Source organism: Embiotoca jacksoni, unplaced genomic scaffold, assembly GCF_022577435.1.
Source record: "Embiotoca jacksoni isolate LCO1_2020_lvr unplaced genomic scaffold, fEmbJac1.0.p SCAF_17, whole genome shotgun sequence".
NCBI classification, from domain to species: domain Eukaryota; kingdom Metazoa; phylum Chordata; class Actinopteri; family Embiotocidae; genus Embiotoca; species Embiotoca jacksoni.
In genome coordinates this window covers 11,860,384-11,885,179 of record NW_027185307.1, presented here as the reverse complement: position 1 = coordinate 11,885,179, position 24,796 = coordinate 11,860,384, and the positions used below count along the sequence as shown (strand labels likewise).

The window sequence follows — 24,796 nt, the reverse complement described above, 5'->3', positions numbered from 1 at the left end:
ATGCATAAAATGACAACTAACATTGCATTGCATCCTCCTTCAAGGTGATGAAGAGGTCCCAGAGCTGAGGTCTGCTTGCCGACACCTGGAATTTGCTTTTCGTCCTCCCTGATCAAATTTTTCATAAGTTACATTTGCCAATTTGATCATCTCCAGTGTCTGTATTGTTGTTCAGCTATTTTTCTTTTCTGTGCACACTACATCTATTTCATGTTTGTCCTTACTGGAAGACAGATCCCTCCTTAGTGGCTATTTCTGATGTGCATTTCTTCTGCCCGTTAAAGATTTTGTTTGGGGTATTTTTCTTTATCTTAATTTGAGAGTCTAAAAGGAGACGGTGCTGTACAGATTCTAAAGCCCCTCAAGGCAAATTTGTGATGAATATATTGTGCATGTATGTTAGCATCCTACCATTTGTTAATAGACACTAAATACAAAGCACAGATGAGGCTGATGGAAATATCATTAGCTTTTATGGACATTTAGTCATTACCAAAGTAAAGGACAGATTAAAACTTTGAAAGTTAAGGGACAACCGAAGACATTACTTGCATATTTGTCCTAAATGTCATAGGAATCCATTCAATAGCTGTCCAAACCCGACACTCAGAGCCACCAATTTTTTATCTCATGGCAACATCGGAAGATTAGAGGTGTTTGTGCCACTTCTGTAACGCTCCAAAAAATCTGACCTTAACAGCCACTTAATGATGGCAGCAGAGCTGACAAAGGAGCTGGAAAAGGTCTGAATTTCTCCCTCTGCTTCTATTTTTTTCCTTTGCTACACCCAGTATTTGTGACACTCTGTGACAATGCAATGTGCAAAACTGCCATGATTAAGTACTCATTGTTTGTAGGACACAGAATGATTATTTTCCATGAGGTCATAGTGTAATCTTGCCTGGAAACTCTCTTAATTTGTTGAAACATCTAACAGGTACCACGGGATAAATGACGCCATGTTTCCCTGTCATTCTACAATCAAACTGTGGGGACCATGACCTCGAAGTATTTGCTCCATAAAACTTGGCTTGTTTACACTGAACCAGAAGAACCAAGCCGTAAATTCTTACGAGGGATGCCACCTGCCGCAGTGGGTTCCAAGCCTCACAAAAGGGGGTGCAGTGCAAAACATCTGAGGTCGCCTTTTTGTGACCAAAACAGTCTGAAAGAAATGAAGACGAAGAGTCTTAAAGCACCACTGAACCTCTAAATTTATGTTTTCAACCACGTCCTCAGCCTTGACCTCATGAACATTGAGTACTGGCTATGTTTTTGGGAAATACTCAATAAAGTATGAGACACTTTGACCAGTCCAAGCTGCACCTGGGAGAACTTGGGAAAACCTAGAAACAACACAAAGCCTTCTGCAGGGATGACGAAGATAAGGGGCCAAAAGAGGGGACTCCCAGCAATCCACAGAGATTTTGCTTCATCTTAACTTGAAATCCATCACTTCCATGGCACACAGAGCACAAGAGAGCTTGAGCATTACCGATAAGCTGGATCCAACACAAACACTGATGTCATCATAAATACGGCCTTGGCAAGAGCCGGCTTGTGATGGATTGATGATTATTCATTCAACGTCATTGACCCAAACTCAAATGAGATAAACACGCAAGAAGCCCTTCTAATGATGAACATCTTACGTTTCTTTTATGATATCATGTTACTCACAAATCAAACGTGAGAAGCTGTTTGAATTCCCGTGTTATGGCTCTTTTTGGACTTTGTGGCCTAGTTTCCAGATTTCTTTTATCCTCAAGGCAAAAAAACAGAGTAAACAACTGTGGAAGAACAGGAAAAATAGAGAAAAGCATCAGATCAGACTTTTTTTTTTTCTTACACAACTTTGGGTCTAATTGTATGTAAATACATTAGCACAGAGGCTCATACCCAATAATACTGTACATAAGGAGGAACATGTATTTCCAGCACTCTGCTCTATATAATGAAACATGTTGGAGCTCGAAAAATCGGCAGTTAGGTTCGGCATTAATCAACTTACAACCTACTTAGTTAACAAAATAAAATCTAAGCTTTGGTGGCGTCTTGTTCTATCTATTTTGTCCAAAATAAAGCACAGAAGTCCACTTTCAAACCTGCCTAATGTAAGTGGAAAGTTTAGTATCAAAAGTGTCTACTTAGATCATGAAAGGAGCAACCAAGAGTGTAACAATGGTATCACTCGTGTTATTGTACTTTGTTGCACGGGTTTGCTGGCAGGTAGCTACTTGAACGGGCTCTAATAGGATCAAGGAAGAAAATCTGACATTAAAAAATAATCCCACATAACAATTTGCATATTCTTTAACGATGAATGGTACAGTTCCCCAGATGTCACCGCTGCACTCTGGACGCAAGTTCTGCAAGCTGAGGGCCTCTCCTGTGCTTCCCAGCCACACAAAAGCGCTTACCAGGTGCCAAATAAGCAAGGATAAAGTCTTAAACCACCCACGTAGGTTTTCAGACTCTTTTTCCCCACGTTTGTGATAATAAGCATTTCTTCAGGACTATTTAAAAATAGAGTCTATTAATAAATCCTGAGCAACATTATGATTATAGGAAAAAATTATTTTTGCAACTCATTATTTTAAAGTAGGGCTCAGTAGGAATATATGCAAATGGATTTCAGCTAGCTTGGTTATGATTTCTCAGTTTTCTCCCCACAAGACCTAATACAACAGTTTATCAGGATCCCAAAGGCTAAGATGTGTCCGCCTTAGATTTATTTAGAGGGCACATTATTTCTGAGACAGGAGTCCCAGAGGCCTTGCCCTGCCCAAGAGAGGCCCAGCCACAGGGCCTGTCTGCCAGGGCCCAGCTCACTGCTCATCTCCTGTCTAGATTGCCTGTAGGTCTATCCAGCCACAGCCTGATGCAGCCAACCAGCAAGCATCAAACCATCACTTTTACTCCCAACCGGCCATGACAGGTCACAAGAAATCGACCTTTATCATAAAAATCTGCCTCCAGTCTAATTTCAGACATCAGATTTTTACTAGTTTCAGAGAGTTTGAATTTTGGGAAATGCCACATCTTTCACGCTGCAAATTAAAAGCTATAACAAAGAGACAGTTATCTTAGCATAGCAATAACATCAGGAGCAAGGGAAACACCCAGCGTGGCTACTAACCTGATGCGTTTTACTCTTCAGATTTTGTACAGACAAAACTATGTAAGGGGCCAGTAGCCATCTCTGAGCTCGCTTCAATGTTAGTATACAGATTACAAAACTACCGACCTTCTTATCTAATGCTGCACCCAAATGGAACTCATGAACTCGGGGTTACAACATGGGAAGTCAAGAGTTCTGTATGCTTGCCGTTCAAGTGGTTAAGTCGTAAAAACACTGTTACTAGGCAAAAGCAAAGTAGACAGCGTCTGAATGCCACACAGACTAACAGCTTAGCAAACTAGCAGGTGGGTAAAGCAGGAAAGGCAAAGACACCGACGGAAAAGATGAGGCCGTTGGGAAGAACAACATTTTCCTCAAACATAGGCTACTATCTGAATTATGAAGACAATCTCTAGATGACTAAAATTACAATATATTAGCTTAACATTCAACAAAAAATTAATCATCCAATGAAAAATGGCCTCTGCCATTTCAGCAGCAGCAAACACATCACAACTCGTGAACTCAAGGCTGATAGAAAATTTTGAGTTCCGATGTTGTGAATACCACAAGAGGGTGGCGTTCATATGGACTCTTCTCGTGTACACGGTAAATATGGCCCTGTTTCAACGCAATACAAGAAAGCAAAAAAGTAAATTAGCATATTTCCCAAATAGCCACACAAGTTCAAAAGCTCACACATACAAGCATCTACTGTTGAGACATAAAAGCTAAAAGAACTGCTTCATAAATGCAACGTTTCTATAATATCTGCAGTAATGATACATAACCTCCTGGCATAAAATACAAAAAAACATATCACAGCTTTTCAGAAAACTCAACATTGGTTGTTTTAGTTTTGGCAGCTCCCTCCTGAGTCCCAGGTGATAGTTTTTGTTACCTGCTGTCATGAAGATACATCATAAAAAGTCCCAGCTCTAACTTTAGGTCCTGGTGGATTTTTCATGTTTGCCTGTCTCTCTCAGCTGACATCTGAACCTCTTGAGAAATGTCTCTGTGCGACCACAGCCCCCCGCCTCTGTCCAGTCTAACAAGGCCTAGGCATCAAAGATGGCTGTAAATGTCTTATATATGTATGAGAATATCTGGGGGAAAGGAATGTAACATGTCAAAAATAGATACACAAACTGAGGGACTTATTCCTTTAGAAAAAGCCCCCTCGCCCCCCGCTAGTAATCCCTCAGGTTTTTCCCACACCATGAACAGTGTTACGGGAAAAGGGGTGTTTAATTGTGTATGTTCTGCTGACATAATGTTTGTTAAGATTGTCTGAAGCACTTTACAGGTCCCTGCATAAAGCTGATGGTTTAGCAACTTGCTAGTTTACCTATTGTCTCTCAGGTTTATTATCCATTTCAAGTGGAGCAAAATTTTACTTCAAATGCTGCAGAACCTTAGTTGCTCTTTCTATCACTTGATGCTTACTCTTTTACTTGCCTTGATGCTCTTTACAGTCTGTTCGCGTCCTGTGGCCAAGGGGACAAACTCACCTTAAATTCCACTGAGCAGTTAAACAACTGCCAGACATGTATCTAGACAACAACAGGGGAAAAACATCCCGAAATAGATTCTCTATGGTCGTGTTTGTGGAAGTCGCTGTTCTGTAAATACAAGACAGTGGCTTTGGGTTAAATTGGGTGATCTATCAGTAACACGCACTGTAGTTACAGTACCAACTGGTAGCCAGTCTTTGCTGGTTAGAGTCCATGAAAAATGACTTGAACAGTGATATTATTTTATCACCTTGGTGTATGTACAGTCTAAACACAGCAGGAATTTAATTTAGAATCAAATTGAAGCTCAGCAAGGGCACTCTTTGATCAGAAGACCCAGATATTTATTGACTTAATTACTGTGCTTGTTACTCTTCGGACAAGGGAGGAGTAATACTCCACTCCTGAACTCCGGACGGGGACATAGGGTTGAAGTTTTCTCAGTGTCAACAAGTCCTGTTGTAAAGGTAGCAGACTGTGTGAAACCTACAGTGTTTGCTATGTAACTGTATATTCCGCCAATACAATGTTTAACAGCTGCGTGAGGAAGAAAGCAGCCTGGACAGCTTGAAGTTAGAGACTGGGCTTCCTACCAATGCAAACCACTCTTGAAATGTCACTATTTCTTCTTGTCCCTTGGCCAGCAAAAACTGACTCATGACATCACAGCTTCCGAACCCTTAAGTTGCCTCAATACAATTACCTTTCAAAAAGTCCATATGCAGTACAAAACCTTTTGTTTGTAATAAGTAGTTAAAAAAAAAAAAAAATCAAACTCATTTATTCACATGACTTGTGGAGAGTTAAAGTATTTACAGGGGTGTGACAGATAAACAACACAAAAATGCAAAATACTTTCAGGTGAATATTTCGCATCAAGACTATTCGTACCAGCAGTTATGTGAATTTGTGACAGTCCTGCTCCTCCTCACGTGACATAAGAGAAGATTTTGGTACATTAAACAAACCTGTTGCGACACTGTTGACTTCTTACTACCAACTGTAACATCCCAAGGTAAACTACATATACTGCTCTCTGTCCTAATAGCCTAGTTGTTGTTGCTCTACACATTATCCTTGAGATTGTTGTCTTTGTAATTTTGTAACATTTCAAGCTTTGTTAAATCTTAACATTGGTTAAAACATAAAGACGGGAAGCGAGGACTCGGCTAAATCAACAAAATCTGCCTAAAAAAAAAATCTGTAGAGTAAGATATTATATGGAATATATTTAATTTGTTTGAGAAACCTAAGTGTAAAAGTGTGGTTTTATAAGGGTTTTGTATTAGATTATTTATCAGGGTGTTCATATCTACCTTGAGATTGCCTGGCAAACAGAGGAGACTCCATGTGAGTGCACCTGGCCAGGAAATAGTTTGGCACATGAGCAAGGCAGACAAACTAGGGAAACAGTTTCCCCTCCAATCAGTTAGCAGAGTAGAAAGCGAATGGACATGCATTCGAACGATTCCTTCAAATCAGAAGTCACAGAGCAAATGCTTATCTAATGCAAGCAATGAGGGCAGCCCTGTTAAAAACCAAACTATATATAATGCTGAATATTTAATTAGCCAAACTGCGCCTAAAAGTTTTGGTTTTTCACATCTTTCAACCTCTTTTCTTCCATCTATTCACATGCTGCCGATCTCTTGGTGACTTTCCCATGCATGGTGGATCCTGCCTGCGCAGTAACAATAACCTTGGGTGGAGTACACAGCTGAGCCGAGTGAACAGTGTGTACTTTGACTGCTGGGATTGTGGACAAAGTGGGGAGCCATCCCTTTAAGATATTTTTTTACTTATTCAATTTTCCAGGTCAGTATGCCTTACTCCAGACCTGGGTCAATAACTGCCCATCCAGACTTATTTCATTAAAGGTTACTGGTTGCTCTGTACATTCAAAAAAAAAAATTCCCCTCGGGGATTAATAAAGTAAATACCATACCATACCATACCATACCATTGCACAAGCTGTGTACGATGCTCTGCACCTTTAAAACCATGCAAATTCTGTTTTGCTCAAAATCCTTCCTGGCCTTGGGTTGTGAATTCTTCTGTCATAGAAACCTAATGGAACACTTGTTGAGTTTGTCTATAGTCTGCAGGCTATTGCTCTTTCTTGCTTTCCCTTTTGCTCCCTGCTGTACCTCATTCTCTCTGCTGTACTGGCATCAACACTAGATTTCAGGAGGCCTCTGGAGAGGGGGGAAAGCATGGGGGAAACTTGGAACAATATATTGTAGGTAAATAAATGCTCTGTCTGAAAAAGAATGCCTTTTCAAAACATACCCAAGCCCTTTTAGAGAAGCATATGCCCCAAATAATGCCCCAATTACTCCTCTGATAATATGATAATAATGCTTCAAGCTCTTTCGAAGTCACTGGGTTCACTGCACAAACAAGGACCAGCACTCTGAGACTGAGGGAATATCATCTGGAGCCTTGAGGAAGCTGCACGTGAAGAAGTTGTGTGTATGAGAGACCGAGCGAGACAGGAAGAAAGACTCACTGTAAAAGTACAGTATTCTACTCAATCCTGGTTCCAGCTTTTCCACAATGAAACAGAACTTTTGACTGTATTGTTTGGTCTTGGATCAGAAGCATGCTAATAAAACACAAAGATAGTGTGAAATTGTAAGAAACGTGCATATTAAACTAATCTGATGATATGGATTATAATATGGTTATAAACGTGGGGATGGGATCTCAGCACTGTGTCGATCAGAATCTTTGGCTGTTGAGCCGAGCTGGCTGCAGAGAGGCCTGACGATTGATTCCAGATGAGAGGATGAGTCAAAATACTGAGCAGATGTGATGGTGCGTAGTCACAATAGAGGAAAAAAAAGGAAACAAAATCACATTATACCTCAAAAGATCCTCAATTAGTTAAATTAAATTATAGGTGGGTATTATTCTAAGAAAATGACTTTAAACTATTCATAAAAAAAGGCAGGTTTTGTGGTAAAATTCACATTTATTTGTAGCTCAGTTTGACTCTGACTACGTTTGCATAGTTCACTCAAAGGTTACCATTTATTTCAGTTTTAATTTACTTCACATGTTATTTAAGCAAAAATAGCCTGAAAAAGACATTTCTGCTTAGTATCCAGATATTGAGGTAAGTATTGGATCTGGTTCTGGGGAGCAGAAATATCCAACAAATCTATCATGATGCGTCCACCTATTTAACAACTTTTCATCCCAGTGAAACCTTAACTATAGTGAGGAAGTGCAGCAGTGGAGACTAAAGGAGCCGAAATGTAGTCTATGGACGGTGTGAAACGGAAGAGAACATCTTTGCTGTGAACCGCTCTTGAATGATATATCCCTTCCACAAATTCACGCAGCTGAAAAGTCCATCACTTCCAAGACGATTTTTGGGAAAGCACCAGTTGTCGGCAACACGAGAGGAGGAGAGAAAAAGAATGAGAGAGAAGAAAAGGGGGAGAAAAAGTGCTCCTGCGTCACGTTGCTTTAATTTGTTCACCAGCTGCCAATGAAAATGATGACCTGCAGAAGGATTTCTTTTTTTCCTTTCTCTTGGCTCTGCATTTGTACTGGCAAAGCACACAGCTGGAGCCACACTCTGAACAAGTGTAATCTTTATAGTATAATGAATACGACAGCAGAGACTGATAGGACCCATGGACCCAGCACTCACACTGATTTAACTCATAAAACCGCTGGCTGTCTTCCCAAATATGTGTTGATGTCCGGATCAGTGACCAGTGGATAATGTGGGAAGTCAAAACTTAACACCTGCACATGGAGCTGAAGTGCCAGGCTGATGAAGAACTATGAAACCCTTCAAGTTAATTCACTTAAATTAGTCACTTGTTTTGAAAAGACATAATTTTAAATATCACCATAAATCACATCCCATATCAACACACCACAAATCACAATTTTTTTTACATGGGAAAAGCCATAAAAACTCGTGCATTGACATTTAATATGATCCCTCCTCCTTGTAGCCTATGCTTTAATAATCAAATGCCTTCTCACTTTCAAAAGCTGTGCGAACGTAAAGCTGACAGTCTTGATGGAATCAGGCAGCGAACGGGTTAGTAGGATCCAAACACAACGCCTCCAAATGATGTTTTGTTTCAGGTGACAAGGAGGGGCTGCGCGTCTACCTCCGAGGCAGGCGCACTTCCTGTACAGTCCAATGCAGTATATAAACTCGCAAAAACGGACTTCTCCTGAAGCACTCACAAAGTTCGCAAAGCGCAAAAACTGCTCCCTCGTAGCCCTCCCTCTCTCCGATCCATTAAAGAGGCTTTAGAGGTGATACCGCCTTGGCAACGCTGGAACAAGGTAGCCTACTGCAGCGCAAGAAAAGGTAGGACCAAAGATTGTGTGAAGGAATGCGGCTGGTGTTTCTGTATTTCATTGTGAAGAGCGGAGAGTATTTGTTGTAAAGAGCGGAGGATTTATTGCCCGGTTGATGCATGTGTAATTGGAACATACCTCTTTAGTGCGCACTTTAAGTCTCGTCTCCTTGGTTTATTTTCAGAGCCATCCAGGACGCGAGATAGTCTGTCTGCAGTTTCCTAAAAGCAAACATGAAACATCAGTTATTTGCCATAGACGTAATACTCTTGTGCTTATCTTGCGGAGCAAGTGCACTGGCAACGAGTATTCCTGCTGCGTCCACGTCCTTGCCAGCCGCCAATTTCACCAACTTTGGCGCATCGCACAGCTATGGAACAGACACTACAACTATCTCTAAAACCAGGAGGAAGCGTTATATTAGTCAGAACGACATGCTTGCCATTCTTGATTACCATAACAAAGTGAGAGGGAAAGTGTTTCCTCCAGCCTCCAATATGGAATACATGGTAAGTGGAAGCTGTCAGTCAAAATTTATGTTTTTAAAAGTTTATATAGCTATTCTCAGTCATTGCATGATTTCATGTCAGCCATATGTTCCTTAACTATTTAATTGCATTAATATGTTCTGCTATTGTCCAAACGCCATCAATCAAATACAATAGCTAACGAAATAATGTGTCACATAATGCAAAGAGGAGATGTGTAGCTTTCCAGGTGACAAATGTCTTTACTTTGTATCTCCAGCTGTTTAGCAGATTGTACTGCACAGACCACCAAAGTAGTCCCTTCCAAAGGAAGAGGGGTCATGTATGATACCAGTAGCATGCTGGGAGTGGAGTATGGAGAAAACAGTAGTGGTCAGTTGTTGACTTTTTAGATTCAATGGAAAAAATTTAAATAATTTAAAGTCCCAAACCCGCAAAATCAGACGTTATTTCACATACAACATGTATTGTACTTGTTTGATAAATTGCTTTAACATCATGACAATGGAGGCGGACATATATGTGTTTCAAACTGGCATAATATCTCTGTCATCGTATTAACTATACAATGCATTAGGGATATCTCTTCCATTGAGGAAACCGATGAAAGAGTCTCTTACAGGACTCCATTCACAACCCTTTCCTAGTGAAACCATGTGCACGTGAGCGCAACTGTTGACATGGACAAGCCTTCTTTCATCACAAAAAATGAAATGTCAGTTTATTGAATGAGTGACACTACATTGGACACTCGGGAACCAAGTCTCTTCTCTTGTGTAACTGATTTGATGGTTGACTTTTGCGTCTTTCCGTGCCAACACCTGTAAAACTCAGAAAGCACCGACTCTTGTCTCACATGATGCTGCTACACGAAGATCTACTGTTGATATTTTTCCATCAGTTATGTAATGGGTTTCCCTGCTTCGCCCACATCTCCACATGTGTATAGGTGTGGGATGACACACTGGCAAAGACGGCCGAGGACTGGGCCCATGCCTGCCTGTGGGAGCATGGTCCACCTCACCTCCTCAGGTTCCTGGGTCAAAACCTCTCTGTCAGGACAGGACGGTGAGTGACCTTTGACTCACTTCCCCCCTGCCCGACATCTGCTGCTCCTCTCAGGGATGACTCTCTCTCAGCAGCCATGGCCGTTGCTGCGTAGCCCCCTTCGTCTTTCTGCTAAAGGTTTTTGCACTGTGACCCAGTGACTGCTGGAGGAATGCTCCTGTGACCCTCCAAATAAACAAAAGCTGCACTTTTAGCCATGACCCATGAGGACAAAGGCCTATCCCTTTAGTGGGTCTTGACTTTCCATTTGCAAATACAAGGCACCTTTACATGTTCCTACACTTTCAGATTTTATTTAGGAACGAGACTAAAGGGGATACAGCTTATTCTGACTGCTCCTTCTTTACTCATTAAGAGAGTTCAACCATAAAGCTATTTTCTACAAAACCTACTACAACTGCGTTGCTATTGCCGTCCCTTTTTCACATTTAATCTTTTATGTGTAGAGGGCCAGCACAACCAAAAGGTTTTATGATACAAAATTAGACAAAGAAGCTGCAGAAAACACTATATACATATTTTATTCCCAATAATCCACCTTAAAGGTCCTGGCAGGTTTGAACGAGATGCCTGTGTTGAAACAATGTCTCTTTACACACAAAAGTGAATCCCTGAACTTCAGATGGAGCATGATGGGCAAGATCACAAAATTAAATAAACATGGATGTGGACAATTTGATCAAGTGTTGTTTGGCAACAAACTATCTGACTCAGGGGGGCTGTACTTGTGTTTCTCACAGCTGTATGCAGTTGTGATTGTACAGACACTATACAATGTATCCTTGAACTTTGGCACATTCAATTGTAATTTTAGCAGATGTTCAAAACAGCAAACAAAACCTTTGTAGTTTTAGAAAAGTTGTCCAATAAGTTGAAAAAAACCCAGAAAATAATCTAAAGTGCATAAGTAACATGAAACTAGAATTAATGCCTTGCGGTTGTATGACTCTGCCAACCACTGCAGATGCAGTTTACATCCATATCTGTCCAGACTCATAATATATGTAGGCAAGACTTTAAGGAAATCCTTATGTGTTTATATTCTTGGCCAGTAAAGCTGACTCAGTTCATCCTTGAGTCCAAATGAAGAAATCCTCGAGGCATTTCTGAGATATCGTGTTCACAAGCATGAAACCAAGCGGATGGACAACCAAGAAACATAATGCCATAAAAATGTGGGGCTATGTATGAATGTCAGGGAGGAAACTGAGGCACCTGCACACAAACTTGGACTAGACTATGAAATTCAGGGCCACAGGAAGCAAGATTCACTCACAACAGCCTCTTACCATGCTAATCTTGTACTTTCATTTTTCCCTAAAGACGGCATGTTTGCCAGTTGAAACTACTGCTGCTAGTCAGTATCAAGGTTACGGTGTAACAGTCATTTTTCTTAAATTATGACTAATGACAAACGCAGTTATGGTCTGACCCCTCTGGTGACAAGGTCATCTGCATTAGTAAGAGTTATAATAGGTGTTGCTAATCCTCACTTGTGATTAATGATTCGTCACTCACTGAATCCGTCACTATTTTGTTCGCAGCTATCGATCCATTCTTCAGCTGGTGAAGCCTTGGTACGATGAGGTGAAGGATTACTCTTTTCCCTACCCTCGTGACTGCAACCCTCGATGCCCACTCAGATGCTATGGACCCATGTGTACCCATTACACACAGGTACACAGACAATTATTAGGTATTACATATAATGCAGTTGACTTGCTGCAGCAGTGACATGAAGTGAGAACTGATCTTTTTGTTTTACAGATGGTGTGGGCAACGTCTAACAAAGTCGGCTGTGCTGTACACACTTGCCACAATATGAATGTATGGGGTTCGGTGTGGAAGAGGGCGACATATTTAGTTTGCAACTACTCACCTAAGTAAGTATTCTTGGTACCCTGACAGTCAATCCTATATCGTGTTCATTTCATGCTATATGGGGGCCTGTTAACTCCGACTAACCTGTTGATCTGATGACGTTTGGGTGACGACAGGCTTTCTCATGACACGGTCAACTCCGTTTTGTGCCGAGTTGTGAAATGCCACCCATGTTTCTGGAAGATTCAGATAACCCCAATACAAGCCTGTGAACCGGTACTGCATTACCAGTCCCATCAGACGGCTGCAAACCAGAGGAGAAAGTCTTTAAATAATTTGAGGAATGAAAGCCAGCCCAGACTTGTGACTGACTTGTGACCTAGGTTCTTAAATCCTACTGGTTTGAGACATGTGTAAGAGTAACAGGCTCAGGACACCCATGACCTATTTTAGCACCGCTAGCTGGAAATGTGGTCTCCAATCTTTGAGACACAGGGTTGTACGTTGGGACACAATCTCGCTCTCTACTCTGTAGAGGTCCCTGTTGTCGTGACAGCTGGCAATAAAAGATCTTTTTTGCATCAAACACATTTTGACCTGTCATTGTAGGGTAAACACAGGCGTATTAATGATGGGTTAGCTTCCACTGAGTGTCCTTGAAAGTCATGACAGTGAACTAACCTGCACAAAAGCAGGACCTCCCCAAAGTGGTATGCAGCCATCATTATACACCTGTGTTTACCCTACAATGACAAGTCAAAATGTCTGCAGTGAAAAGGTCTGTGTTGAATATGAGCGGGGTCAAAATAGAATTCTATTTAATGTGATATTTAATACATATTTAATGCAAAATGTGAATTTTTTTTTTTACTTGCTTTACAAAGCAATTTCACTCAAGGTCCATTTAGGAGCAGTCCTGGAGCTTTCAATCATATCACTGGCAAACTCTTTCTGCTAATGAAGACCATGTGATACGACTGAAAGCAACAAAAAAATGGATCTGGAAATGAGTGTTTCGTGAACTTTTGTTTCCAAGGTCAAGAATGAACTTTTATCCTCTACTCCTTTTTAAAAATGTCAATGACTAGTTTCTTATCCTTATTCCTGTGCATCTTGACATTTCATGTTACAAAATGAATATTTGCTTTGTGGCTGTAAGGTTTCACATTTGAACAACTTTTTCCTGTTTATGTGGACAGAGGAGGCACAATGTAAATATAATTTAATGTTGAAACAACAACTATCTGATGATCAGTTGATTTTAGGTGCCTTTCACTGCATTTTAGGCATTTTTACACAAGAAAGATATACTGATTCAAATTCAGCAGCTCTGTGGTCACCGCCAGCTTCATTCACACTGGGTGTTTCTGTCTTCCAGGGGGAACTGGATTGGAGAGGCTCCCTACAAAGTGGGCGTACCCTGCTCCGCCTGCCCCCCCAGCTACGGAGGCTCATGCAGCAACAACATGTGCTTCCCCGCTCTCAAGACAAACTACCTGCACTGGTTCAAATAAACACAGGTTTCCTCTCAACATAAGCTGACAACCTACAGTACCACAGAGACATTATCTTAATCCGGTGAGGATTTGCACATCATCGTGGACCACACTATTATGTATATATGGGCTTATTTAAAGACAAAAACATACATTTGAAGGCAGCAGACAATTTACTGTTGATGACTTGTAAATAATCTGTAAATTAATTTGTTACATTTTACTAGAATGGCTATGACTATTTTAACTGATGAAATATAATTTATATGTAAAATGGGTCCTTAATCAGTACATACTGTACAGATATGTGGTGCTGCAGACACATGTTTTTACTATACTAGTTTACGTTGACAATGTGGCAATTAAGGACATTACAACCAGCACAGCTCCTCATACTTGCTCACTTTGGTGCTATGGGCATCACACCTTCATGCTGTGTGCTCTGCCTTCACAGGAATGGTGCGATACAATGATCAAAGCTTTTGACCTCAGGGGAAACCGAGACCAGCAGTCTCAGCCTCGCAGTTTCTTTAGTTCCTACAGCAGATTTGCAAATTTCATACTTAAGTATATTTCCTATTTGCGTCCAGAAACAAATTGGCAAAAAGGTTTGTCGACAAAATTACAGGAAATACATTAGTCAGACTGGGAAGTGTCCATTTTAAGGCTGGATGTCGGCATACATACTACCTCTGTTGTCAAAAGTTTGGTTAAACAATTACACAGTGGATTTTCAGTTTTAATCTGCCCTAATTCACTTCTGTTTCATTACAATTATTTCATCCATTGGGGCATTTTACAGATTACATTCATATTTCGTATAGTATTTATATCAGACAGAGCACATACAATAAAGTTGACCCACATATCTGTTTAGTAATCATACTTGTTATATTGGTATACCATATACCAATTGATACTGTTTATATTTTGTTATGATCACTGATGTAGTTTGTTAGGCACTCAAGTGCACCTTAATTGTTTGTAAATTTCCAAAATACCAAGAAATTATTATTTTTTGTATGTGTAGATACTCATTATACCTTGACTATCTTAAAACACGTATACTGTAAGTTATTCATTTTTATATTGGACTAAATATTTAAGTGATATTCTGTTTTGTATTGTTTTGTAAAAATATTGCAGTGTAATAAAAACATATTCAACTTATTCAAGAACACAAAAGTAAAAAAAAAAATAGTAAAATAACATTTTCAGCACTGACTGTATTTAAATCAACAACAAGCTATTTATGCGATGAACTGTTTCTCCTGTTGTGTTTTGTATTTGTAATAAAATGGTCTATTTTTTATCTTCAACCCATGTCTTGCCACCTGCCAAATCTGTATCATCGTCCACAGTCTGATCTGTGTTGTCTGATATTGATTAGCTGCTCTGCCCAAAGCATCAGTCTGCCTCTTTGATTCTCAGTTATCATACTCAATTAAACTGTGCCCTTGAAAAGTCCCACATCCTGCATATCAAAGGCTGAGAGGGAGAAGGGAAAACATGTTGGAGCTACAACTGAATCCTAATAAGAGAAGGTTGACTTTGGCCCCGACTGTGTGTCTACATAAAGCCATTAATACACTGATGTGTACAACAGATGCGGAAGTTCCTGCTCTTCTCTGCGGCTTGGATAGTATAATATTGGCTAGTTGTCCAAGTCAAGTTTGTACGATTTCCTGTTTGAGGACGGTGAGCACAGGCATGTTAACTTTCTGATGCTGGATTTAGACGACAAAAGGATTTTCTACACACTAACACATAGATCGCACAGCTACACTGGTTGGGACATTGCATTGATTTCCAGTCATCATGGACAGCTTAACCCAAACCCTAACATTGACCATAATAATTTCACATCTTACCGCTAACCTTAACCAGGACCTCAGAGATGACAACTTGCCTCTGGACCAAGTTTTGGTCTCCAAAAGGGCCACTGGTGTCGACACAGTCGGTGTTTATACCAGAGAAGGTCCCAATGAGGTAACGCAGTAATCAGATTCAAGTGCTATTTGCTCTTCTGGAGTCATCTGCTGGTTGGTAATGCTATCTTGGCCGATTCCCTTCCCTTGTTCCCTTAATAAGAGTATTGGTCTAAATTCCAGTGAAACAGAGAATGCACAAGTCTTTTGCTGAGTATCCCTGCTGTCACAACAATTTCACATGCTGGAAATGCTTACAACAGAGGCGAGTATTTAGAGTTGGATTAAATTCATCTCTGTGGATCTTGTATAAAGTCTGAGCCTCTGCCCAACGAATTAGTACATCGAGCCACACAACAGTGTAGTAACGTTTTCTTCTTTTGCTGTTGATAAACCAATCATTTCTGCTTAATCTTAAAACAACTCATCATTAAAAAAAAAATGTATCCAGGTCTTCACGCAATTCTCCTCACAGTTACGACAATAAACTACAACTGAAAACATTAAAGTGCACCATGATTATCCCGGAAGTTACGAGATGTCTACTCATGGATCGTGTGAATTGTCCCTGACCAATCTGCCCTAATGGTATATGTATGATCAACTGGCTACCAATCAAGGGAAAAACAAGTAAGACATGAACAGTTAGTTCAAGTGCAAACATGACTGCAGTAAACATCTTTTCAAGACTGAAACATTTGCAAGACACGTTGGCGGGTCAGATTATCTCACATTTGAATGCTAAACTTTGCATAGCATGAGGGTTTCAAACCATTTCCTGCACATTATTAAGAAGCTCCATTGATGCAGCCAGCCGACCAGCCCTAATAGACCAGCATATTCCCTGGAAACAACCAGCAGAGAGTTTTCGAGGAATGCATTAGTATGCATGGGAAAAATCTTTCGGTCTGCGCAAATGCCAGACGCAGAGCCAAATGGATGATTGGTGGATGTTTAAAAAGGCACATTATCTGGATGTGGAGCAGGATGCAATGATGAGTTCGACAATCTGCTGTCGACATTTACCTGGCTTATCCATCAATGGTGGAGAAAGACGAAAGGTTAAGGATATGGATTTGAGTTGAGATGAAAGCTCTGATGGCTCAAGGATATGAAAAGAAAAACATCTGCAAAGAGAGTGTGAATTGGAAACAAATAACATTACAGCATAATTTAATTATTAGTATGCTCAATCTCAGCATGACACACTCATGTTTTTGTGTTCGGCTTCTGTAAGACTAGTATGTTTCTTAATATTTTAATATCATTCATAAGTTTGAACTTTTTTTTGGAGTTTTTTTTTTTCTTCTTATGACTGGATGGAAACACTGAACTTTATGTCCATAATTGGATCTTTTCAGCTTCTCATCAAATCTTGCCGAAGGACCATTCCCAGATCAAGTATTTTGTTCAGAGAATTTCCAAGGATGCATCCTCAGCATTTTTTAAAGCACCACACCATATTATGTGCATGTACAATGGCAGGACCTTTTCAGTGACACACACATGGAATATAAAGAACTCTATAACAAAGCAGTAGGTGGGTATAATGCTCCACCTGGTTGCAATTTGCCAAGAAGAAGGACACAGACCTGCACACTCTTTGGACTGTATTTTTTTTCTCTGAATGCCAGGAAGACGTCTTGTCAAGGCTGCATAGGACCCAACATGGAAGGAACTGTGCTACCAAGGATGTATCCTTGACACTGAAAAACACCTGTTGGCTGATGCTTTAAACTCTCTTGGTGCTCACCTTTGAACCGCAACAACAACTCATAACACTCCCACTGTTAATACATATTTGACTATGACAGCTTTTATACGTCAGTAAAGATGAGCAAACACTTCAACTGGCATGAGCTTTCAGCTCATACACTATCAGCCAATACCAACATTGACTTCTTTCAGGACGTGCACCACAATTTATCTCTTCCACTAACATTAAAGTTGGACCAAAATGTCTTTCAGTGCTTGAATGTCAGCTGAATATTCAACCCTTATCACTCTGATTTAACTTCACTCAGTGCATACACTTACATTGACACTTCAACCTTAATAACCACTTACATTTTGACTGATAATTCAACATCTTTTTGTATTTAAGAATCAAAACAGCAGTTGTTTCAGTATATATATATATTTAAGTATGTATATTTAAATATGTATATTCAAGTGTATAACTTTCAGCTATACGCACATGTGAACTTCAGGGTTTTAGTTTGACTGTTTTAATTTTCGAGTGTCTTAATTTTGTTTGCTCTTATGGTACTGATTCCCCACCCAACAGATAGTTAAGAAAAAAGACCAACAGGAGCAAGTTAAACACAATCGAAAAGATGGAGCCAAAAAAGATGTTCAGTCGGCAGTTTCTGCAGGAATAAATCCAACTGACTCGTGCTATCAGCCAGTGCCAACATCTACTGAGGTAACTGTGACGCATCTGTAAGCTCATCTGACCAGTCAGATAAATTGTATCTGCTAAAGGAGTTTAGTCTCCCTCAAGTGTGAAGGTGGTGAGACGGTTATTTACAGAGAAGATGGAGACTTCATAGGGAGCGTGGCAGGTTAATAGATTATTAACAGGAAGTGGGTGAGGCTGAGGGAGTCTGTTTCCAAATGTGGAATCAGTGATCCAACTCCAGTAATAGTGAGAAGTTAAAGAGTTTATAACAGGGCACGTTAATGAAAAAGAGGGAAAATCTTTTGTGTACACAAAACTTGGTAATGGTTCTGAGTTTTTTTAATTTTTTATATTTGTTGTGCAGCTGCAGAGACTCTCCTCTCCCTTATCATCTCTGTACTCTACAACCTCTCTGCCCTCCCTGACTTCACAGAGCGGTTGAAAACTTGGCTTTTTTGTGCCTCCAGGGGGATATTGGGAGAGACTTCTCTCTAATTCATTGTATTTTTTTTCTTGTTCTTCAGTTCCCCTTGAAAGCACAACAACTATGTTTATTTTGCTCCCCTTGCAGCTCAACCATCGGAAATGCACCCTGTGCCCGGTCCTAGCCGCACTCCGTCTTCAAACCTCCCCAAAAATCCTCCACTGGCAGAGAGTGGAGCTGCTTTTAGGATAGAAAAGGAGCTGTGTGTACACAGCACTGTAAATTTGTTTGTGGACAAAATGTAAAAGAAAATTCCCCAAAAATAAATCACCTCATATTTGAAGCATAAATCATTTTGATGAAATTGCCTTTAGGGACTCGAGGTAAAGGGTATCTTCATAGAGTTGTACTTGGGCTACTTGTGCTCATTTGCTGAACAGAAAATAAATACGAAATTAAGTAAAGATCTGTCATCCTGAGAAGTTGGGATTTCAGCCTGCTGTACTGACATAAAAGATCATTATCATTAAGAACCAAACATTATACAAAGCCCTTGTACTCCAGAAAGGCTTACAGACAAGTATGTTGGATAATAAACTGAATGCGAAAGAACCAAAAAAGAGTGACAGTTTCTGAATATAGAGGAGGTTTGACAGATCAAACGAAGGACTTTTACCCAGTAGACGAGTGTTCAAGTCCATGAGGAAAATCAACTTGGTCTATGAAAGCAAACCCCATTTGACCATGCTACAAGATTAAACATTTTCCAAAGACTAAGCAGACATGACAAAACACAACCTTTCTCCTAATTTTGATTCTCAGTTTTTTCACATTGGCTGCAGTGACTTTCCCCAAATATTTGTAATATCACTTAAACTGAAGTAAACTGACTGTATTCATAGCTCTGACATGTGTATCGGTCAGGTGGGAGCCTGTTGACATATGTGTTTCCCACAGACTGATGTCAGCTACTTGAAGCATGTTTTGGGATCTCCTCAAATGTTGGCATGTACATGTTAAAACCCTTTTGCTACCATAAATCTCTCGGGGCAACAGAGTTAACTGCAGGGCACGTTTTTTTGCAGTCCTTCTCCTTTTAAGCTGGATGCCCTTACTTCAAACAAGGAGTGAAAAAAAAAGCTCTTCGGGTACACAAATCATTTGCGGTGTCTCAGGGGGCTATTTTTTGTCCATAATGCTGTTTTTTTAGGACAGTGTGGTCATAATATGTGGGGAAATGTTTCATTTCTCAGGTTTCTAAGGCTGGATTTACAGCAAGTGCTGACGTTCCTTGCAATCAGCCACAATGAAATACGACACTAGTTCAGTTTGAGCTGGATGGCTTACATTACGGTCACTTTTCTTGTCTGGTGACTTTTCCTTGGCAATGTAAGTTTCTAACATGGTCTAGTAAAATATAAATAAAGCATATCTGGCATACTTCAGAGCAGATATTCCATTTTACAACAGAGGACTTAAACCGATGTTATGTCATAAAACTGTATAGTCTATATTGACCTCATATGTGACACTAAAAGTAATCACATGTTGTCGATCCAACAGGTCAGACACACAGTGAATATAAGAATAAATCTGCAGTCGATGTCTGACGCTGAAAGAAACTGGACTTTGGTTTAGTCTAAGAACACAAACTGAGGAGAAGGTGGACCGTGTTCCGTGTTTGCCTTCCATATCCTACCATGTAGTCTTTATCTTGGATGGGGCCACATTAGCCTCCTTGCGGGGCTAAGCAGGGACTTCAGACAAGCGACATCCTGCAGCTGCAAGACATGGGCCAAAATCAATGTCCTTGCAGAAGCACAGTGCTGGGAAAGAGCTTCCTAATCAGATGGGCTTCCTCCTTCTCTCTCAACTCTCTTTTGCACCCGTAGACGACAAGCTCAGTGAGGCTTTGATGCTGATATTTACTTACAGTACACTGACCTGCCCTCTCCAGTAATGCATTGTAGCTTCATAGAATAAATCACAATTTCTACTTTTTTACTGACTTAATTCATAAAAAACAACTTTTTAATGTGGATTTTTTTCATAATTTTTGAGTAGATCACGGAAAGAATTCCAACATCCAATGTGGCAAACCAGCCATCATCAAATCCAAGAAAATGCTCGGTTGTTGAATTCTCTGCAGGAGATGATATTTGGTGATAGTACACCAGAATGCATCTAACATCATTGTGAAATTTTATGGTTTTTGCACCACAAGCAGCAATCAGTAAAGCATTCAGCTCAGGGAAGCAAAAACAAAGTGTAATCTGAGTTTCTGCTAGAAGTTGCTGATTGGTAGTTTCATGAAATTTGACATAAAACAAAGGGGTATTTGGATTTCAACAATTCCTACAAGTCCCAGTGCCTCTACATCATCCAAAACATTGGCCTTTTTGTTTGTTCTGGATCTCACCCTAATCGAGTGAGAGATGAATAATTGTCTCAGTTTACCAAGAGCTCCTTTTGTTGTTGAAAAAATAGAGGTGCTGAAACATTTCAATTTATTGTCAAGATAAGAAAAAGAAAATTTCCAACTTGAACTGAAGTCTACCATGAGATGCACTCTGTCTGACAGCCACAGCATGCTGACGTTATGTTAAAGTACACTGACACCTGGTGGTTATAAGAACAGTTGACATTTGTCATGCATTTTTCTACTAAGTCAAGATGTTTCCTCACAAATTTTCTTGAAAGTTTTATGTTGCAGTTGTCGTATCATGTGGAATCTATTAAAATTACATCCACTATTGTTCAGAGGGAAAAGCATAACAGTAATTCAATGAAATGCTCTATGTCATGTGAGGCGATATGATGCAGGGGTTGCACTCAATGTTATCTTGTTGTTAAAGAACCGCTGGACCCCTGCTGAACATTCACCTTCTTTTCTTTTTTTTTAAGATTGAATAATACTGTATATAGTTATGACATATAATTAATCTTAATTTAGGCTTATTTAGGCTACTGCATATAAATATCTATTGCACTTATTTGCAAGATTCACAATTCATTTTTCTCTATAAAACACATGAACATATGGATCAATTCCTGGTAGTTTTCTTCAAGTTGTGACAGAGAACATTGTAGAAAACCCACAGAATTACAGTATACATGTTGCAAAACACACAATGCATGTAAATTGTATTACAGGAGGAGGATAAAGAAACACTACAAGCACAACTAAAAATGACACATAATGTTAGAGTTTTTCCTTTTGGTCCACAAAAACACTTACTGATAAAGATCCACTGATACTGATAAATGAGACTCAGATCTGAAACTGAAACTTTACCCGAGTATTAACATCATTTCCTACAATACTTCCTCTCCAGCACCAAAACTACTATAATCTGCTATTTATTCTAATTGAGAGAAGCGTTCATTTATTTAAGTGGTCATTTTGGAAACTGTTTTTTGAAGTGCTGTTGACCATTAAAATAAATCAACAGCTCTCTCAATAAGACGCGATAACAACTAAACATTATAATCCTCATTAAGGGAAGAATAATTGCTGAGTTGTTGTATTTTATTTAATGCTTCACCCCTCCGTGGTTTTAATATAATGGCTGATCAGTGTACAGGGATCAATTTAATATAAATTTAAACATGAAAATTGGTGCATTGTTGCAGGTTAATAAGCTCCACCTCACAGTAAACTGCTACTTTCATCATTAATAACATTGTGATGTAGTAAATAGAAAGGCCATTGTCCCACATAAGTACTTTTACATGTGGAGTTTTGTGGAGAATACTTAAATTTTACTTGTTGTGAAGTATTTTGACATACTGTAAAGCTTAGATATGTGGTTTGAAAGTGCTGTGCATGAAAATGAAAAGTAAAAAGGAGAGAGGGGTAGATCATAAAATATATGATTAACAAAATCATTGTCTTTGTGGAGGAATTTTGATGCAAGATTGGTTGATATAAAAGGGATCACTAAAAATGTGTGCTCTGTGTTTACCCACTTTGTGTCTTTCAGTTGAAAACATCAAACAAAAACCCTGATTACAACCCTGCAGTTAGAGTAGATAACATTTGCTAGTACGTTCATTCCTAACAGATGCACTGGCATTTGTTGACCACAAGGAGGTAGACGTAGACAAACTAAGCCCAGACTGACCCGAGGTGGCTATCTCAGGCAGCCTTCTGCTGAACACTGCTGATAATGTCACACAAGCAATGATGTAGAACATCTGCCAAATGACCTTGATGCTCTTTACTCCCGTTCTCACCCCGCAGCCGTTCCAACACTGACCTCAATTCAGCTCAACCAGAACCATTAGGGAGCAATGGGCCAGATAACATGGGCCAAAGAAAAGTGTTTCTTCAAGAGTGTTTGTGTGATTTGCTGTTGTGTCCAGAGGCTACTGTTGTGTGGATGCCTGGCACGGTCGATGCGTTCTGCTGGGTTCACGGGGTTTCTCACAAGACCACATGCTGAATGGAGGAGGAACAAAATGGAGCATCTGGGCACAAGGCTTAACAATGACTGTGTGGGTAAGATAGAAAGAGCAAGAGGGAGCGCAGCTAGGGAGGGAGATGGGGTGGGGGGTGGGGTGGGGGGCAAGCAGAGGAGTGGAAAGTGAAGGATACTGTGTGAGACAAAACAAAGGAAAAAGAGAAAATGTGTGTGTGCACATGCCTGGCAGAAACATACAGGTGAAGAGGAGGTCAGATAATAGAAAAGAAAAATGTGAAATATTAGGACAAACAGAACAGCAGATAACAATAGATGACCAAAAAGAAAGGGTGATAGAAAGAAATCTGAAATCTGCGAACACGAAAAGCTCTGGCATGAAATCATTTATATTGCTCCACTGCTGGCGCGAATAATGTGTACTTACTGGCAGTCATTGTAATAAACATTAATCAAAGAATATCTTGTATGTTACAGATGGCCTGACCTAAATTACCACATTGTAAATCATAAAAATCCTTGAGCAGTTGGTAAATATTTCCTTTATCCACACAATTTAATTTTCATAGTCGGGGTCAGAGGCATCCTCTTACAGTCGGGGTCTGTGTATTTCAGCTATGACCTTAATGGAATATAGGTTCTTTCATACCTCCTGCCCATAAAACTTATTTTGAGTGTTTCAAATAATTGCATGTTTTATGTATTGACTCCTATATTTATGTTATGAAGGCATGTGGGCCAAAACACACACACGCATGCACCCCGTCACTTCTTTGCTGCCTCACCTCTCACTCTCTTACTGTCAAACGGAGACAGACAAACAAACACACACACACACACTCTTCTATCCTGTCACACACACAAACCTAAATGTAGTGCAGCATTAATTCTATGGCAGATGAATGAGAGTTGTCGGTGTTGTTTCCCTCCTGGGAGTAGTGAGCAAGGCAGAGCGTTGCTATTTCAGCTGCGGTGAAAAGGGGGGAGGAGAGGGTGCTACTGGGTCTGACCGCAGAGCGGCCGCTGTTGGGGCTGTGGCCGAGGTCCATGCTACTGACCCAGGGAGCAGACAGTAAACCCTGGGTTTATGGAAGTTCAGAATGCGGTGGGTCCCCAATGTGAGAGCTCTTGGATCACATTTACAGAAGTAGGTTAGACTGCAGAGGCACCCTGGAAGACAAAGTTTTGTATGTCTGTAGTCTTCAGTACACACTGATCTGGTTCATCAACCGGGGCCAGTGGTGGAAAGCAACAAAGAACATTTACTCAAGTAAGTTTGACATACTTGTATGATCCTTTTGTTTTGACACTTCACACTTTTACTTTGATATTTCAGAGGAATATACACTTTTTTTTACTGCAATATTTATCTGAAGGCTGACAAAATACAATGTATAAAAAAGAGTGCACATGTCTTTGAAGATGTTACTGTAGCAGTTCAATTAAATAACAAATTCCCGTCCACTCAGATTTTTCAACTCATATGTTCTGTTTGATCCCCATTGAGGCCAATATTTCATCTAAAAGCAGAGATCAGAGAAAGGTCCACCACGACCAGCTGCAACAGTACAAAGCTATTTACACATTACTAGTAGTAACAATGTAGTTCATATTTTGGTAACGCAGTCCATCTATCTGCAGAGGTGCACTTCCCTCATAACTGTTCCGTATGTTTACTCAAGTTGTATTTTGAATTCATGACTTTTACCTTGTGCTCTGATTGCATTATTAAAGTAGGCTACTTTTACCACCACTGACAAGAAGGTCCTTAAAATGAAGCTG

At 40.0% G+C, this 24,796-nt stretch overlaps 1 protein-coding gene across 1 annotated transcript; it reads left to right on the top strand.

Moving 5' to 3' along the window:
- Positions 1-8,890: 8,890 nt before the first annotated feature.
- pi15a (peptidase inhibitor 15a) lies at positions 8,891-15,159 on the top strand. Its single transcript, XM_069151177.1, has 6 exons — positions 8,891-8,977; positions 9,152-9,476; positions 10,405-10,523; positions 12,068-12,200; positions 12,291-12,406; positions 13,723-15,159. Exons 2-6 carry the CDS (start codon positions 9,201-9,203, stop codon positions 13,856-13,858), a joined length of 780 nt encoding a protein of 259 aa, XP_069007278.1. The 5' UTR covers positions 8,891-8,977; positions 9,152-9,200; the 3' UTR covers positions 13,859-15,159.
- Positions 15,160-24,796: the final 9,637 nt, after the last annotated feature.

Bases quoted from the DNA above. Each gene is read 5' to 3' on its own strand.
- pi15a (XM_069151177.1), top strand. From the start codon at position 9,201: ATGAAACATCAGTTATTTGCCATAGACGTAATACTCTTGTGCTTATCT. The intron at 10,524-12,067 runs GTGAGTGACCTT...TTTTGTTCGCAG, and splicing joins CTCTCTGTCAGGACAGGACG to CTATCGATCCATTCTTCAGC. The intron at 12,407-13,722 runs GTAAGTATTCTT...TCTGTCTTCCAG, and splicing joins GTTTGCAACTACTCACCTAA to GGGGAACTGGATTGGAGAGG.